Source organism: Oncorhynchus keta, chromosome 11 (assembly GCF_023373465.1).
Source record: "Oncorhynchus keta strain PuntledgeMale-10-30-2019 chromosome 11, Oket_V2, whole genome shotgun sequence".
In the NCBI taxonomy this organism is placed as follows: domain Eukaryota; kingdom Metazoa; phylum Chordata; class Actinopteri; order Salmoniformes; family Salmonidae; genus Oncorhynchus; species Oncorhynchus keta.
Genome location: NC_068431.1, coordinates 28,801,946 through 28,820,232, shown reverse-complemented (window position 1 = coordinate 28,820,232; position 18,287 = coordinate 28,801,946). Strand labels below are relative to the sequence as shown.

The following is an 18,287-nucleotide window of genomic DNA, read 5'->3' as shown; positions in this document are numbered from 1 at the left end:
TAACAGAGTCAGGTTTGTAGTCCCCCTTGCTCGCACACGCTTTTTCAGTTCTGGCCACAAATGTTCTATAGGATTGAGGTCAGGGCTTTGTGATGGCCACTCCAATATATTGACTTTGTTTGTCCTTAACTTCTTGACGTTACCCATCCTATTAGCGGGATCATTTTCGTCAACAACCGCTGAATAGCATAGCGCCACAGTCAACTAATATTACTAAAAAATATTCATATTCATGAAATCACAAGTGCAATATTGCAAAACACAGCTTAAGCCTTTTGTTAATCCACTTGTCTCAGATTTTGAAATTATGCTTTACAGTGAAAGCAATCCAAGCGTTTGTGTAAGTTTATCGATAGCATAGCATAACATTATGTACACTAAGCATTAAGTAGCTAGGTCACGGAAATCAGAAAAGCAATCAAATTAATTGTTTACCTTTGATGATCTTCGGATGTTTTCACTCACGAGACTCCCAGTTACACAAATGTTCCTTTTGTTCCATAAAGATGATTTTTATACCCAAAATACCTCTGTTTGTTTGTCGCGTTATGTTCAGAAATCCACAGGAAAGAGCAGTCGAGACAACGCAGACGTATATTCCAAATAATATCCATAATGTCCACAGAAACATGTCAAACGTTTTTATAATCAATCCTCATGTTGTTTTTAAAATATATATTCGATATTATCTCAAACGGGTGTGTAGGTTTTTCAAAAACACCGGGAGAAACAATGGCAGCTTTACTCTGTAGCGCAAAACTCACTCAGAGCCCCCACCTATCCACTTACGCAATGTGATCTTTCACACTTGTTTTTCAAAATAAAAGCCTGAAACTATGTCTAAAGACTGTTGACACCTTAGACCCATTGCCACCAAGCTTTAGCTTCCTGACTGTCTTCATATGTGGCTTCAATATATCCACATAATTGTCCTCTCTCATGATGCCATCTATTTTGTGAAGACAATTGTGGAGTGGTTGAAAAACGAGTTAATGACTCCAACCTAAGTGTATGTCAACTGCATGTTCTAATCCAGACGTAGTGGGAGATTTATTCTAAACCAACAATATAATAAGGTAACGAAACACACCACTCACCTTGCAAAATCAACCCATTTCTCAATGATCTTTTTGGGGGAAAGTCGCCTGCAGATGATGCCCACAAAATCAGGCTGCAAAGAAAGATGAAAGGTATATAAGAGGAGATGCACAAGCTTTATTACTGACATGCTAAACAGAGGATGGTTTGCCAAATTTCAGGTCAATGCGCAATGTAGTTCAATGGCCAGAATGTATTAGCATAATACAGTAATCTCACAAAACAGTAACCAGTCATTTGACCAATGTTTCAGAAAGAAACCAGGTCTGAGCTGTGAAAGGAGTGGATTACAATAAATAGCGGGAGAGACTTAGGCCGAAGTGTTGTTGGGTAACAAAATCATACATTTTGGCAGGAGTATCAGGTAACTAACACAATGCTACCCTGAGTCAGGGAGTCTCCAGAACTGGCAAACATGATTCATCATCCTGAACACCGCCAGCCTGCTTTACCTGGTTAAAATAAGGATAAAAAACGGGGCTTTCATAAAAGTCATGGGGCCAGCAGACTGCACTGATAATAACGGCTTTCTCCATCTCGTGCTTAGTTTTTCCTGTTAGCTCGCATGAGAGGTGCAGGATCTGGAATCAGGAGTGACACTGCATTTTAATGCACCGGGGAGCTAGTGTGTGTGTGTGTGTGGATATTTGGAGAGAACCCAGGAAACTATGCAACTGCACAAACTATTCAGATGTTTTTTTTAATAATACTTATAATCCAAACTAAAAGTATGGGTTGCGGACAGGTTGGATTTATGCAAGCACGCCCTTGTCAAAGGCTCCAGAGTGAAACATTGGGTTCATGTGCTGGTTGGCACATGTTTATAGTGTGAAAATAACCACGTTCTGAGAATGCTTTGCCTCTTCAAATTATAATACATAAAAATGTAATAATACCATACATTTGTGGGCATTCCTCAATAATACATTTTTTTCATCTGTTAGCAATTAATGACTAAAAAGGTGGATGCGAGACATACGTTTTCTTCGTGCAGGGCAAGGTGGTGTGTGGCCAACATCCGGATCCCCAGGCGGGAGGTGAGGGTGGTGTCCAGGAAGTTACGGACCAGGGTCTCATCCTGGAACATAATACACACACTCTTAAGGCCAGGAATACACCATTCTTTAAAACCTACGGTCACATTACAAAACACACAGTTCCAATAACCAAATTAGAACTTCTACATATGGCCATTACCTGAATGTGCCTCCGACACTCCCTGAAGCCTTCGGCCAGCAGAGTTACTACGTCCTTGTGGTCGTCCAGGAGCTGCTGCACCAGTTTACTGTAGCGAGCCTCCATCTCCTGGTCCTTGATCTGACAGACGATGCAGAGTGAAATCAGAACAAATCTGACCATTATCAAAATCAGATTTGGGATTAATTCCATTCCTATCAGATGAATAGGACAATTTCTCCACTAGAGTAAAATTCACTTACAGAACGGGTTGGAATCAACTGTTAATATCCATACAACCATTAAAAATAACTAAATATACAGTGCATTCGGAAAGTATTCAGACCCCTTCACTTTCTTTTACGTTACAGCCTTATTCTAAAATTGTTTGGGGGGCTCTGTCAGTGAACATCGGGTTCTTGGTCCCCTCCCCGACCAAGGTCCTTCTCCCCCGATTGATCAGTTTGGTCGGACGGCCAGCTCTTGGAAGAGTCTTGGTGGTTCCAAACTTCTTCCATGTAAGAATGATGGACGCCACTGTGTTCTTGGGGACCTTCATACCTGCAGACATTTTCCTTCGACCTAATGGCTTGTTTTTTTTTCTCTGACATGCACTGTCAACTGTAGGACAGGTGTGTACCTTTCCAAATCATGTCCAATCCATTTAAATTTACCACAGGTGGACTCCCAAGTTGTAGAAACATCAAGGATGATTAATGGAAACGGGATGCACCTGTGCTCAATTTCGAGTCCCATAGGAGAGGGTCTGAATACTTAAGTAAATAAAAACTGCTTTATTTTTTATTTTTTTTAACACACATCTGCAAAAAAAAATTACATTAAAAATTGTACACCCGTTTTCGCTTTCTCATTATGGGGTAGTGTGTAGATTGCGGAGGATTTTTTTATTTATTTAAACCATTTTAGAATAAGGCTGTAACACAACAAAATTGAGAAAAGGTCTAGGGGTCTGTATACTTTCCGAAGACACTGTTGTCAAGAAGTTTCTATCCTCTGTATACCACATATTACTTTTCTTGGAAAGGGGAAAAAAATCTTGGAAATGACAGGGACTCATGTTTTGTTCAACTTAGTGGTCATTTTATCTCAGCTGTATTTGTTGCAAATCTTGCCGTTATAGAATCAAAATATCCATTCAAAATACTATACTTTTCAGCCAAGCAATGACACTTTCAGACAAAAAATACATTAGTCAGCCTGGAGGAGTTGCATGCATGCCAGTCTGACAGCCTCTCCAGCTCCACAGAAACTGGGACAGAGAAATATGGAAGCCCTGGTGGTCAAACACTTGAACTTGGCCAACCCAACCCCTCGCTGTGTGGCTGTTTGTGACTACTCACTGCTGGGAAGTCACTCAACACGTGGTAGGCTCGAATGTAGAGCTCATGCTGCAGGAGAAGGAAATAGACAAGGGGTGTTGGTTAGAATTTCCCCTCCTCCCAAGCCCCCATAAGTGGGCCTCAACACATCCCATGGTGTCCTGGCCTACAGTCCAAGAACAGAAAGGATGTTTAAGAGGCTATAGCCTAGTCTTCCAATATGTCTCAAATGCACAACTGCTTAAATCCTGCCTAGTTCAATTTTTTTTAAATGTAGTCACATGCGCCGAAAACAACAGGTGTAGACCTAACAATATAATGCTTACTTACAAGCCCCTAACCAGCAATACAGTTAAGAATAAGTGATAAAAGTAACAAGTAATTAAAGAGCACAGTGAAATAATAGCGAGACTGTAAACAGGGGGTACCGATACAGAGTCAATTTGCGGAGGCATCGGTTATTTGAAGTAGTATGTACATGTAGGTAGAGTTATTAAAGTGACTATGCATAGATGACAGAAAGTAGCAGTGGTGAAAAGAGTGGGTGAAGGGGGGCCCTGCAAATATTCTGGGTAGCCATTTGACTAGATGTTCAGGAGTCTTAAGGCTTGGGGGTAGAAGCTGTTTAGATGCCTCGGTACCACTTGCCATGCAGTAAGAGAGAACAGTCTATGACTAGGGTGGCTGGAGTCTGACAAGTTGTTTGAGTGAATGGATAATATTACCACATATTTAAAAAAATATATGTATTTTTAAAAAAACAATGTACAATCATTTGTGAATCACTGGTTATGAGTTGTTGGTAAGGGTGTCGAACCTACTAATATGAAATTCCCCACACAATTGTTTGCTATTCTTATTTATTAGTTGGAAGGAGAATATTCTGGAGACAACACATGCTTCTTTACGACACATTCCAGGCACCATTTCATTACACAAAAGCACCGTGGTGCTGTGGGAGAAAATCTAGGTAAAAGTTCATCCGTTTTAAAGACGCTTAGATGAGGTAAATAGGCCATGGGAAGGGAGGAGAGGACAGAGGGAGGAGTAGAAAAAGCTTAACACTGCACATGGCAGCTAGACAAAGGAAAACCTCTAATGTGACAGATGGCCCATCAACTCTAGCTCTATAGAATAACTTTTAGTTCTCAAGCAGAAACTTTGTATGCTGATAGACTAATGACTTAATTGAATTGATTACAGTTCCATAGGCATAGAGTGAGGGGCCATTGTTTGTTACATAATAAAGAGTTGGTGATTTAACCAATAATTTACTGGGATATATATATATATATATATATATATATATATATATATATATATATATATATATATATATATATATATATATACACACACACACACACACACACACACACAAAGATTACATACACTTAGGTTGGAGTCATTAAAACTTGTTTTTCAACCACTCCACAAATTTCGTATTAACAAACTATAGTTTTGGCAAGGATATTATTATATCTTCATTGTGCATGACAACTCATTTTTCCAACAGTTGTTTAGAGACAGATTATTTCACTGTATCACAATTCCAGTGGGTCAGAAGTTTACATGCAAAGTTGACTGTGCCATTACACAGCTTGGAAAATTCCAGAAAATTATCCCATGGCTTTAGAAGCTTCTGATATGATGTCAATGAGCCTGAGTCAATTGGAGGTGTACCTGTGGATGTATTTCAAGGCCAACCTTCAAACTCAGTGCCTCTGAAATCAGCCAATACCTCGGAAACAAAACTTTGTAGACTTCCACAAGTCTGGTTCATCCTTGGGAGCAATTTCCAAATGCCTGAAGGTACAATGTTCATCTGCACAAACGATAGTACGCAAGCATAAACACCATGGGACCACGCAGCCGTCACACTGCTCAGGAAGGAGACATGTTCTGTCTCCTAGAGATTAACGCTCTTTGGTGCTAAAAGTGCAAATCAATCCCTGAATAACAGCAAAGGACCTTGTGAAAATACTGGAGGAAACAGGTATGAAATTATCTATATCCACGGTAAAACGAGTCATATATCGACATAACCTGAAAGGCCGCTCAGCAAGGAAGAAGCCACTGCTCCAAAAACCGCCATTAAAAGGACAGACTATGGTTTATAACTGCACATAGGGACAAAGATGGTACTTTTTTGAGAAATGTCCTCTGGTCTGATGACAAAAATAGAACTGTTTGGCCATAATGACCATCGTTATGTTTGGAGGAAAAAGGGGGAGGCTTGCAAGCCGAAGAACACCATCCCAAGCGTGAAGCACGGGATGGCAGCATCATGTTGTGGGGGTGCTTTGCTGCAGGAGGGACTGGTGCACTTCACAAAACAGATGGCATCATGAGACAGGAAAATTAAGTGGATGTATTGAAGAAACATCTCAAGACATCAGTCAGGAAGTTAAAGCTTGGTCGCAAATGGGTCTTCCAAATGGACAATGACCCCAAGCATACTTCCAAAGTTGTGTCTAAATGGCTTAAGTACAACAAAGTCAAGGTAATGGAGTGGCCATCACAAAGCCCTGACCTCAATCCTATAGAAAATGTGGGCAGAACTGAAAAAGCATGTTTTATTTCACCTTTATTTAACCAGGTAGGCTAGTTGAGAACAAGTTCTCATTTGCAACTGCGACCTGGCCAAGATAAAGCATAGCAGTGTGAACAGACAACACAGAGTTACACATGGAGTAAACAATTAACAAGTCAATAACACAGTAGAAAAAAGAGAGTCTATATACATTGTGTGCAAAAGGCATGAGGAGGTAGGCGAATAATTACAATTTTGCAGATTAACACTGGAGTGATAAATGATCAGATGGTTATGTACAGGTACAGATATTGGTGTGCAAAAGAGCAGAAAAGTATATAAATAAAAACAGTATGGGGATGAGGTAGGTAAAAATGGGCGGGCTGTTTACCGATAGACTATGTACAGCTGCAGTGATCGGTTAGCTGCTCAGATAGCAGATGTTTGAAGTTGGTGAGGGAGATAAGTTTCCAACTTCAGCGATTCGTTCCAGTCACAGGCAGCAGAGAACTGGAACGAAAGGCAGCCAAATGAAGTGTTGGCTTTAGGGATGATCAGTGAGATACACCTGCTAGAGCGCGTGCTACGGGTGGGTGTTGCCATCGTGACCAGTGAACTGAGATAAGGCGGAGCTTTACCTAGCATGGACTTGTAGATGACCTGGAGCCAGTGGGTCTGGCGACGGATATGTAGCGAGGGCCAGCCGACTAGAGCATACAGGTCGCAGTGGTGGGTGGTATAAGGTGCTTTAGTGACAAAACGGATGGCACTGTGATAAACTGCATCCAGTTTGCTGAGTAGAGTGATGGAAGCTATTTTGTCGAGAATCGGTAGGATAGTCAGTTTTACTAGGGTAAGTTTGGCGGTGTGAGTGAAGGGAGGCTTTGTTGTGGAATAGAAAGCCGACTCTAGATTTGATTTTCGATTGGAGATGTTTGATAGGAGTCTGGAAGGAGAGTTTACAGTCATGCCAGACACCTAGGTACTTATAGATGTCCACATATTCAAGCTCGGAACCATCCAGGGTGGTGATGCTAGTCAGGCGTGCGGGTGCAGGCAGCGAACGGTTGAAAAGCATGCATTTGGTTTTACTAGCGTTTAAGAGCAGTTGGAGGCCGCGGAAGGAGTGTTGTATGGCATTGAAGCTCGTTTGGAGGTAAGATAGCACAGTGTCCAAGGACGGGCCGGAAGTATATAGAAAGGTGTCGTCTGCGTAGAGGTGGATCAGGGAATCGCCCGCAGCAAGTGCAACATCATTGATATATACAGAGAAAAGAGTCGGCCCGAGAATTGAACCCTGTGGCACCCCCATAGAGACTGCCAGAGGACCGGACAGCATGCCCTCCGATTTGACACACTGAACTCTGTCTGCAAAGTAGTTGGTGAACCAGGCAAGGCAGTCATTAGAAAAACCGAGGCTACTGAGTCTGCCGATAAGAATATGGTTATTGACAGAGTCGAAAGCCTTGGCAAGGTCGACCGTGACCGGTTCGGAAACCAGATTGCACAGCGGAGAAGGTACGGTGGGATTCGAGATGGTCAGTGACCTGTTTGTTGACTTGGCTTTCGAAGACCTTAGATAGGCAGGGCAGAATGGATATAGGTCTGTAACAGTTTGGGTCCAGGGTGTCTCCCCCTTTGAAGAGGGGGATGACTGCGGCAGCTTTCCAATCCTTGGGGATCTCAGACGATATGAAAGAGAGGTTGAACAGGCTGGTAATAGGGGTTGCGACAATGGCGGCGGATAGTTTCAGAAATAGAGGGTCCAGATTGTCAAGCCCAGCTGATTTGTACGGGTCCGGGTTTTTGCAGCTCTTTCAGAACATCTGCTATCTGGATTTGGGTAAAGGAGAACCTGGAGAGGCTTGGGCGAGTAGCTGCGGGGGGGTGGAGCTGTTGGCCGAGGTTAGAGTAGCCAGGCGGAAGGCATGGCCAGCCATTGAGAAATGCTTGTTGAAGTTTTCGATAATCATGGATTTATCGGTGGTGACGGTGTTACCTAGCCTCAGTGCAGTGGGCAGCTGGGAGGAGGTGCTCTTGTTCTCCATGGACTTCACAGTGTCCCAGAACTTTTTGGAGTTGGAGCTACAGGATGCAAATTTCTGCCTGAAGAAGCTGGCCTTAGCTTTCCTGACTGACTGCGTGTATTGGTTCCTGACTTCCCTGAACAGTTGCATATTGCGGGGACTATTCGATGCTATTGCAGTCCGCCACAGGATGTTTTTGTGCTGGTCGAGGGCAGTCAGGTCTGGAGTGAACCAAGGGCTATATCTGTTCTTAGTTCTGCATTTTTTTGAACGGTGCATGCTTATCTAAAATAGTGAGGAAGTTACTTTTAAAGAATGACCAAGCATCCTCAACTGACGGGATGAGGTCAATGTCCTTCCAGGATACCCGGGCCTGGTCGATTAGAAAGGCCTGCTCACAGAAGTGTTTTAGGGAGCGTTTGACAGTGATGAGGGGTGGACGTTTGACTGCGGCTCCGTAGCGGATGTGCGAACAAGAAGGCCGACAAACCTGACTCAGTTACACCAGCTGTCAGAAGGAATGGGCCAAAATTCACCCAATTTATTGTGGGAAGCTATCCAAAACGTTGGACCCAAGTTAACAATATAAATGCAATGCTACCAAATAATAATTGAGTGTATGTAAACTTCTCACCCACTGGGAATGTGATGAAAGAAATAATTCTCTACTATTATTCTGGACATTTCACATTCTTAAATTAAAGTGGTGATACTAACTGAACTAAGATAGGAAATTTACTTGGATTAAATGTCAGGAACTGTGAAAAGCGGAGTTTAAATGTATTTGACTAAGACATACATACATACATACATACATACATACATACATACATACATACATACATACGTGTAACTCTATTTTTATAGCTTATTTGCCATTAGTCAGCACCTCTACATAAAACAATTTTCTCTGGCGCATGTTTTTTTTTATTAAGAAGCCCATCTCACAAAATATAGGAAGCTAAGAGATGCAGCCTAGCAAATAAATGCTAGCAGGCTTTTATACATACATTTCAGGCATTTTGCTAATATCGTTCATTACGATAAGTAGCCTAAACTAGAAAATGTGAAGTTTGAGATGAAATAGTTTGCCAATATAGGTGATTGTTAATGGGACAATTGATGGCTACAACCATCAAACAAGTAGCAGTAGTTTAAAGGATAGTAACAAAAACTGTGGTGCACATTAGTGTTACAACTGTAAATAAACTCAGCAAAAAAAAAAGAAACAGCCCTTTTTCAGGACCCTGTCTTCCAAAGATAATTCGTAAAAATCAAAATAACTTCAGAAATCTTCATTGTAAAGGGTTTAAACACTGTTTTCCATGCTTGTTCAATGAACCATAAACAATTAATGAACACGCACCTGTGGAACGGTAGTTAAGACACTAACAGCTTACAGACGGTAGGCAATTAAGGTCACAATTATGAAAACTTAGGACACCAAAGAAGCCTTTCTACGGACTTTGAAAAACACCAAAAGAAAGATGCCCAGGGTCCCTGCTCATCTGCGTGAACGTGCCTTAGGCATGCTGCAAGGAGGCATGAGGACTGCAGATGTGGCCAGGGAAATAAATTGCAATGCCAGTACTGTGAGACACCTAAGACAGCACTACAGGGAGACAGGACAGACAGCTTATCATTCTCACAGTGGCAGACCACGTTTAACACCTGCACAGGATCGGTACAGCCGAACATCACACCTACGGGACAGGTACAGGATGGCAACAACAACTGCCCGAGTTACACCAGGAACGCACAATCCCTCCATCAGTGCTCAGACTGTCCGCAATAGGCTGGACTGAGGGCCAGTAGGAGTGTTGTAAAGGCAGGTCCTCACCAGACATCACCAGCGTTGCCTATGGGCACAAACCCACCGTCGCTGGACCAGACAAGAGTGGCAAAAAGTGCTCTTCACTGACGAGTCACGGTTTTGTCTCACCAGGGGTGATGGTCGGATTCGCGTTTATCTTTGAAGGAATGAGCATTACACAGAGGCCTGTACTCTGGAGCAGGATCGATTGAGGTGGAGGGTCCGTCATGGTCTGGGGCAGTGTGTCACAGCATCATCGGACTGAGCTCGTTGTCATTGCAGGCAATCTCGTCGCTGTGCGTTACAGGGAAGACATCCTCCTCCCTCATGTGGTATACTTCCTGCAGGCTCATGCTGACATGACCCTCCAGCATGACAATGCCACCAGCCATACTGCTCGTTCTGTGCGTGATTTCCTGTAAGACAGGAATGTCAGTGTTCTGCCATGGCCAGTGAAGAGCCCGGATCTCAATCCCATGAAGCACGTCTGGGACCTGTTGGATCGTAGGGTGAGGGCTAGGGCCATTCCCCCCCAAGAAATGTCTGGGAATTTGCAGGTACCAATGTGGAAGAGTGGGGTAACATCTCACAGCAAGAACTGGCAAATCTGGTGCAGTCCATGAGGAGGAGATGCACTGCAGTACTTAATGCCGCTGGTGGACACACCAGATACTGACTGTTACTTTTGATTTTGACCCCCCTTTGTTCAGGGACACATTATTACATTTATGTTAGTCACATGTCTGTGAAACTTGTTCAGTTTATGTCTCAGTTGTTGAATCTTATGTTCATACAAATATTTACACATGTTAAGTTTGCTGAAAATAAACAGTTGACAGTGAGAGGATGTTTATTTGCTGAGTTAAAAAATTAAGTTTATCGTATCAATTCATTGAGATATGGATTTTTGTACACGTCTCCCAGCTCTAGTGTTTTGTAACAAGTGCATTCTCAATGAATGACTGTCAAAAGTCAGTCTTCACAGAGTATAACAAACATTAGGGACACCTTCCTAATATTGAGTGCACCCCCCTTGCCCTCAGAACAGCCTCAATGTGACAAGGTGTCGAATGCATTCCAAAAGAGTGGTGGCCCATGTTGACGCCAATGCTTCCCACAGTTGTGTCAAGTTGGCTGGATGTCCTTTGGGTGTTGGACCATTCTTGATACACATGGTAAACTCGAGCATGAAAAAAACACAGCAGTGTTGCCGTTCTTGACACTCAAACCGGTGTGTTCAAAGGCACTTCAATCTTTTGTCTTGCCCATTCACACTGAATGGCACACACATACAATCCATGGCTCAACTGTCTCAATTTGCTCAAGGCTTAAAAATAATTCTTTAACCTTTTTCCTTCCCTTCATCTACACTTGATTGAAGTGGATTTAACAAGTGACATCAATGAGGAATCACCTGGGTTTTTATTAATTTTACCTTTATTTAACTAGGCAAGACAGTTAAGAACAAATTCTTATTTTCAATGACGGCCTAGGAACAGTGGGTTAACTGCCTTGTTCAAGGGCAGAATGACAGATTTGTACCTTGTCAGCTCGGGGATTTGAACTTGCAACCTTTGGTTACTAGTCTAACACTAACCACTAGGCTACGCTGCCAGGTTCACCTGGGCAGTCTCATGGAAAGTGAAGTTCTATTCTTAATGTGTGGTATACTCAGTGTATTTTGATCGGCACTGACTCAATGCGGTTTCTGGCGCCCTCCTGTCCCATACATGTCCAATGATTGGAATGAGGCTTGTCCTGAAAATTTGGCAAATCGCAAAGGAGCGTTACTACACCAGAAAGGTAAACCAGACATGTTGACAAAGAGAGAAGCACCAGAGAGAGACCTCAACATCAAGAGGGAGAAAGGGAGAGAAAAAATAAAACAGAAGGAACTCACAACTTGCAGGATGGTGGGGTTGCAGCCAATGATGAAGGGCAGGCTGCGGAAGCCCTTGATACGGTGAGCGATCCGTACAGGCAACTCCTTGTGCAAGTACTTGGCACTGCTCTACAGACACAGGATGATAGGGTGAGACGCATACACAACGTGGACAATAAAGTGCAAGGCAAAGTGATCTCAATGACTAGGCTAATAAAGGAATCCCCTTGAATTTTGAACTTCACTACCAGTCAAACCGGTTTTACACCAGAGAAAAATCAGACATCTTCAGATATGACTCAGGTTATTTAGAGTAGTATAGTCTTATCCAGAGGTTGACCAAATAATCGGAATGGGCGTTTAATTAGGGCCAATTTCAAGTTTTCATAACTATCGTAATCGTCATTTTTGGATGCCGTTTATGACCAATTATATTGCACTCCAAGAGGAAACTGCGTTGCAGGCTGACCATCTGTTACTCGAGTGCAAGCAGCAAGAAGTCATGGTAAATTACTAGCTAACACTAAACACATTTTTTTTAAACAATCAATCTTAAAAATCACTAGTTCACGATACATGGTTGATGATATTACTAGCTTAACCAGCTTGTTGTGCGTTGCATATAATCAATGCGGTGCAATATTTAGACTTAGGGATGCCCCCCGTTAGATAAAATATGGAACGGTTCCATATTTCACTGAAAGAATAAACCTTTTGTTTTCGAAATTATAGTTTCCGGATTTGACCATATTAATGACCCAAATCTGGTATTTCTGTGTGTTATTATGTTAGAATTAAGTCTATGATTAGATAGAGCAGTCTGAGCACGTGGTATGCAGCAGCAGGCTCGTAAGGATTCATTCAAACTACACTTTCCTCCATTTGCCAGCAGGTTCTCGCAATGCTTGAAGCACAGCGCTGTTTATGACTTCAAGCCTATCAACTCCCGAGATTAGGCTGGCAATACTAAAGAGCCTATAAGAACATCCAATAGTCAAAAGTATATGAAATAAAAATGGTGGAGAGAGAAATAGTTTTATAATTCCTATAAAAACTACAACCTAAAACTTCTTACCTGGGAATATTGAAGACTCATGTTAAAAGGAACCACCAGCTTTCATATGTTCTCATGTTCTTAGAAAGGAACTTAAACGTTAGCTTTTTTTACATGGCACATATTACACTTCCTTTCTTCTCCAACACTGTTTTGCATTATTTAAACTAAATTGAACATATTTCATTATTTATTTGGGACTAAATTGATTTTATTTATGTATTATATTCATTTAAAATAAGTGTTCATTGAGTATTGTTGTAATTGTCATTACACACAGACACACAGTGGGGCAAAAAAGTATTTAGTCAGCCACCAATTGTGCAAGTTCTCCCACTTAAAAAAATGAGAGGCCTGTAATTTTCATCATAGGTACACTTCAACTATGACAGACAAAATCAGAAGAAGAAAAATCCAGAAAATCACATTGTAGGATTTTTAATGAATTTATTTGCAAATTATGGTGGAAAATAAGTATTTGGTCACCTACAAACAAGCTAGATTTCTGGCTCTCACAGACCTGTAACTTCATCTTTAAGAGGCCCCTCTGTCCTCCACTCGTTACCTGTATTAATGGCACCTGTTTGAACTTGTTATCAGTATAAAAGACACCTGTCCAAAACTTCAAACAGTCACACTCCAAACTCCACTATGGCCAAGACCAAAGAGCTGTCAAAGGACACCAGAAACAAAATTGTAGACCTGCACCAGGCTGGGAAGACTGAATCTGCAATAGGTAAGCAGCTTGGTTTGAAGAAATCAACTGTGGGAGCAATTATTAGGAAATGGAAGACATACAAGACCACTGATAATCTCCCTCGATCTGGAGCTCCACGCACGATCTCACCTCGTGGGGTCAAAATGATCACAAGAACGGTGAGCAAAAATCTCAGAACCACATGGGGGGACCTAGTGAATGACCTGCAGAGAGCTGGGACCAAAGTAACAAAGCCTACCATCAGTAACACACTACACCGCCAGGGACTCAAATCCTGCAGTGCCAGACGTGTCCCCCTGCTTAAGCCAGTACATGTCCAGGCCCATCTGAAGTTTGCTAGAGAGCATTTGGATGATCCAGAAGAAGATTCTCCAAATGTCATATTGTCAAGTGAAAACAAAATATAACTTTTTGGTAAGAACTCAACTCGTCGTGTTTGGAGGACAAAGAATGCTGAGTTGCATCCAAGGAACACCATACCAACTGTGAAGCATGGGGGTGGAAACATCATGCTTTGGGGCTGTTCTTCTGCGAAGGGACCAGGACGACTGATCCGTGTAAAGGAAAGAATGAATGGGGCCATGTATCGTGAGATTTGAGTGAAAACCTCCATCATCAAGGGCATTTAAATTGAAACGTGGCTGGGTCTTTCAGCATGACAATCATCCCAAACACACCGCCCGGGCAACGAAGGAGTGGCTTCGTAAGAAGCATTTCACGGTCCAGATCTCAACCCCATAGAAAATCTTTGGAGGGAGTTGAAAGTCCGTGTTGCCCAGCAACAGCCCCAAAACACCACTGCTCTTGAGGAGATCTGCATGGAGGAATGGGGCAAAATACCAGCAACCGTGTGTGAAAACCTTGTGAAGACTTACAGAAAACATTTGACCTCTGTCATTGCCAACAAAGGGTATATAACAAAGTATTGAGAGAAACTTTTGTTATTGACCAAATACTTATTTTCCACCATAATTTGCAAATAAATTCCTTTAAAGTCCTACAATGTGATTTTTCTGCTGTTTCTTTCTCTCATTTTGTCTGTCATAGTTGAAGTGTACCTATGATGAAAATTACAGGCCTCTCATCTTTTTAAGTGGGAGAACTTGCACAATTGGTGGCTGACTAAATACGTTTTTTGCCCCACTGTACATACATACATAAATACATACAGTGGAGAGAACAAGTATTTGATAACCTGCAAAATCGGCAGTGTTTCCTACTTACAAACCATGTAGCAGTCTGTATTTTTTATAATAGGTACACTTCAACTGTGAGAGACAATCTAAAAAAAATAATCCAGAAAATCACATGGTATGATTTTTAAGTAATTCATTAGCATTTTATTGCATGACAATTATTTGATACATCAGAAAAGCAGTACTTAATATTTGGTACAGAAACCTGTTTGCAATTACAGAGATCATACGTTTTCCTGTAGTTCTTGACCAGGTTTGCACACACTGCAGCAGGGATTTTGGCCCACTCCTCCATATAGACCCTCTCCAGATCCTTCAGGTTTCGGGGCTGTCGCTGGGCAATAAGGACTTTCAGCTCCCTACAAAGATTTTCTATTGGGTTCAGGTCTGGAGACTGGCTAGGCCACTCCAGGACCTTGAGATGCTTCTTACGGAGCCACTCCTTAGTTGCCCTGGCTGTGTGTTTCGGGTCGTTGTCATGCTCGAAGACCCAGCCACAACCCATCTTCAATGCTCTTACTGAGGGAAGAAGGTTGTTGGCAAAGATCTTGCGATACATGGCCCCATCCATCTTCCCCTCGATACGGTGCAGTCGTCCTGTCCCCTTTGCAGAAAAGCATCCCCAAAGAATTGTTTCCACCTCCATGCTTCAAGGTTGGCATGGTGTTGTACTCATCATTTTTCCTCCAAACACAGCGAGTGGAGTTTAGACCAAAAAGCTCTATTTTTGTCTCATCAGACCACATGACCTTCCCCCATTCCTCCTCTGGATCATCCAGATGGTCATTGGCAAACTTCAGATGGGCCAAGACATGCGCTGGCTTCAGCAGGGGGACCTTGCGTGCGCTGCAGGATTTTCATCCATGACGGCGTAGTGTGTTACTAATAGTTTTCTTTGAGACTGTGGTCCCAGCTCTCTTCAGGTCATTGACCAGGTCCTGCCGTGTAGTTCTGGGCTGATCCCTCACCTTCCTCATGATAATTGGTGCCCCACGAGGTGAGATCTTGCATGGAGCCCCAGACCGAGGGTGATTGACCGTCATCTTGAACTTCTTCCATTTTCGAATAATTGTACCAACAGTTGCCTTCTCACCAAGCTGCTTGCCCATTGTCCTGCAGCCCATCCCAGCCTTGTGTAGGTCTACAATTTTATCCCTGAACTCCCTACACAGCTCTCTGGTCTTGGCCGTTGTGGAAAGGTTGGAGTCTGTTTGAGTGTGTGGACAGGTGTCTTTTATACAGGTAACGAGTTCAAACAGGTGCAGTTAATACATGTAATGAGTGGAGAACAGGATGGCTTCTAAAAGAAAACGAACAGGTCTGTGAGAGCCGGAATTCTTACTGGTTGGTAGGTGATCAAATACTTATGCCATGCAATAAAATGCAAATTAATTACATAAAAAGCATACAATGTGATTTTCTGGATTTTTGTTTTAGATTCCATCTTTCACAGTTGAAGTGTACCTATGATAAAAATGGCAGACCTCTACATGCTTTGTAAGTAGGAAAACCTGCAAAATCAGCAGTGTATCAAATACTTGTTCTCCCCACAGTATATAAATAAAATGCATTTTAAACAACTTAAAAATGTCTGATTAATCGGCATCAGCTTTTTTGGTCCTCCAATAATTGGTATCGACGTTAAAATCATAATAGCTCGAACCTTTAGTCTTATCAAATGATATTTCCAGTGATAGAGAGCTACACGTAAACCTTCTCGCAAGATGACATTCGTAAAGCAGCATACGGTAAAAAGACAGATGTCGGACAAATTGTTTACTCTATAGACCACTTTAAAGTGTGTATAAAGATATCACTTAACAAGTAACCTTCAAGGCAGTCATCAATCACGAAGACAAAGCATGTATTCGGCCTAATATGATGAGAAATAACCATAAAATATGCTACAATGACTGGACAGAGTGGTCAGTTACCAGGATGTGGTGTCCATCTGGAGACTTCCCAGCGTAGAGCAAGGTGGCTGGTGTAAGTCGGACTGAGGCCTGCGGAGAGAGGAGAAAACAGTTTAAGAAATCCACTTAACCAGGCCTACAATATTAGTGGACACAAGCAGACAACTCTGTTGTGATTTCATTAGATACGGATACCGGACACAATAACCCAATCTCCCAAGAACAATGAGTTTACCCCAGAACATATTTTCTACCTTTGGCATGTGAAGTGCATGTGACTGTCAGCAATATATATATATATATATATATATATTATTTTTATTTTTTTCTTTACATTTTAGTCATTCAGCAGACGCTCTTATCCATAGGGACCTACAGTTAGTGCATTCATCTTAAGATAGCTAGGAGGGAACAACCACATATCACAGGCATAGAACGTAAATTTTTCCCTCGTTAACGTAGCGGTCAGTAGAGTCAGCGCTAGAATGGGGGGGCATTGTTTAAAATACTGTTTGAAGAGGCAGAGTTTCAGATGTTTTCAGAAGATGGGCAGGGACTCTGCTGCCCTAGCTTCAGGGGCAAGTTGGTTCCACCATTGGGGTGCCAGGACAGAGAATAGCTTGGACTGGGCTGAGTGGGAGATGTGGGAGGGCCAAGAAACATGAGGTATGGCAGAACGGAGTGCTCGGGTTGGGTTTTAGCATAGCCTGATGGTAGGGACGGGCAGTTCCTCTTACTGTTCCATAGGTGAGCACCATGGTCTTGTAGTGAATGTGAGCTTCAACTGTAACTGTGAGGGGAACGGCACCTCAGTACCTCCAGGGTCTGATCAGGCCCTACACCCAAACAAGGGCACTGCGTTCATCCACCTCTGGCCTGCTCGCCTCCCTACCACTGAGGAAGTACAGTTCCCGCTCAGCCCAGTCAAAACTGTTCGCTGCTCTGGCCCCCCAATGGTGGAACAAACTCCCTCACGACGCCAGGACAGCGGAGTCAATCACCACCTTCCGGAGACACCTGAAACCCCACCTCTTTAAGGAATACCTAGGATAGGATAAGTAATCCTTCTCACCCCCCTTTTAAGATTTAGATGCACTATTGTAAAGTGACTATTCTACTGGATGTCATAAGGTGAATGCACCAATTTGTAAGTCGCTCTGGATAAGAGCGTCTGCTAAATGACTTAAATGTAATGTAAATGTAACTGATTGCAGTGTGTTACTGAGAGAGAAAAGAGAGAGAGAGAGAGAGAGAGAAACCCTTTCCAAGTCACCTTCAGTATGATGGTAATCACAACTAATTACATAGAGGTTTTATTTTTTTCAATTCTGAACAACATTTTTAAATCACACATTAGGAATGTGACCAAAATAGCTTTTTTACCACCTGAGAAGCATTGCCACAGTGCGGCCGTTTCTCTCAGGCTGATACAGAGAGACTCATCCATGCTTTTATTACTACTGTAATGCTCTCCTGTCTGGTATACCCAAGAAAGCCATTGGTCAACTCCAAAACATACAGAATCCTGCAGCACAGG

The 18,287-nt window shown here is 42.4% G+C and overlaps 1 protein-coding gene across 1 annotated transcript in view; it reads right to left on the bottom strand.

Moving 5' to 3' along the window:
* The window catches only part of bckdk (branched chain ketoacid dehydrogenase kinase), a 42,228-nt gene that overhangs the window by 22,226 nt on the left and 1,715 nt on the right, over positions 1-18,287 (bottom strand). The window contains exons 2-7 of the mRNA XM_035780140.2: positions 16,772-16,840; positions 11,888-11,998; positions 3,636-3,683; positions 2,296-2,415; positions 2,078-2,176; positions 1,098-1,171 (exon numbers count right to left, since the gene is read on the bottom strand). Of these exons, the coding sequence (XP_035636033.1) occupies positions 1,098-1,171; positions 2,078-2,176; positions 2,296-2,415; positions 3,636-3,683; positions 11,888-11,998; positions 16,772-16,840 (521 nt within the window). The remainder of the gene's footprint in view (positions 1-1,097; positions 1,172-2,077; positions 2,177-2,295; positions 2,416-3,635; positions 3,684-11,887; positions 11,999-16,771; positions 16,841-18,287) is intronic.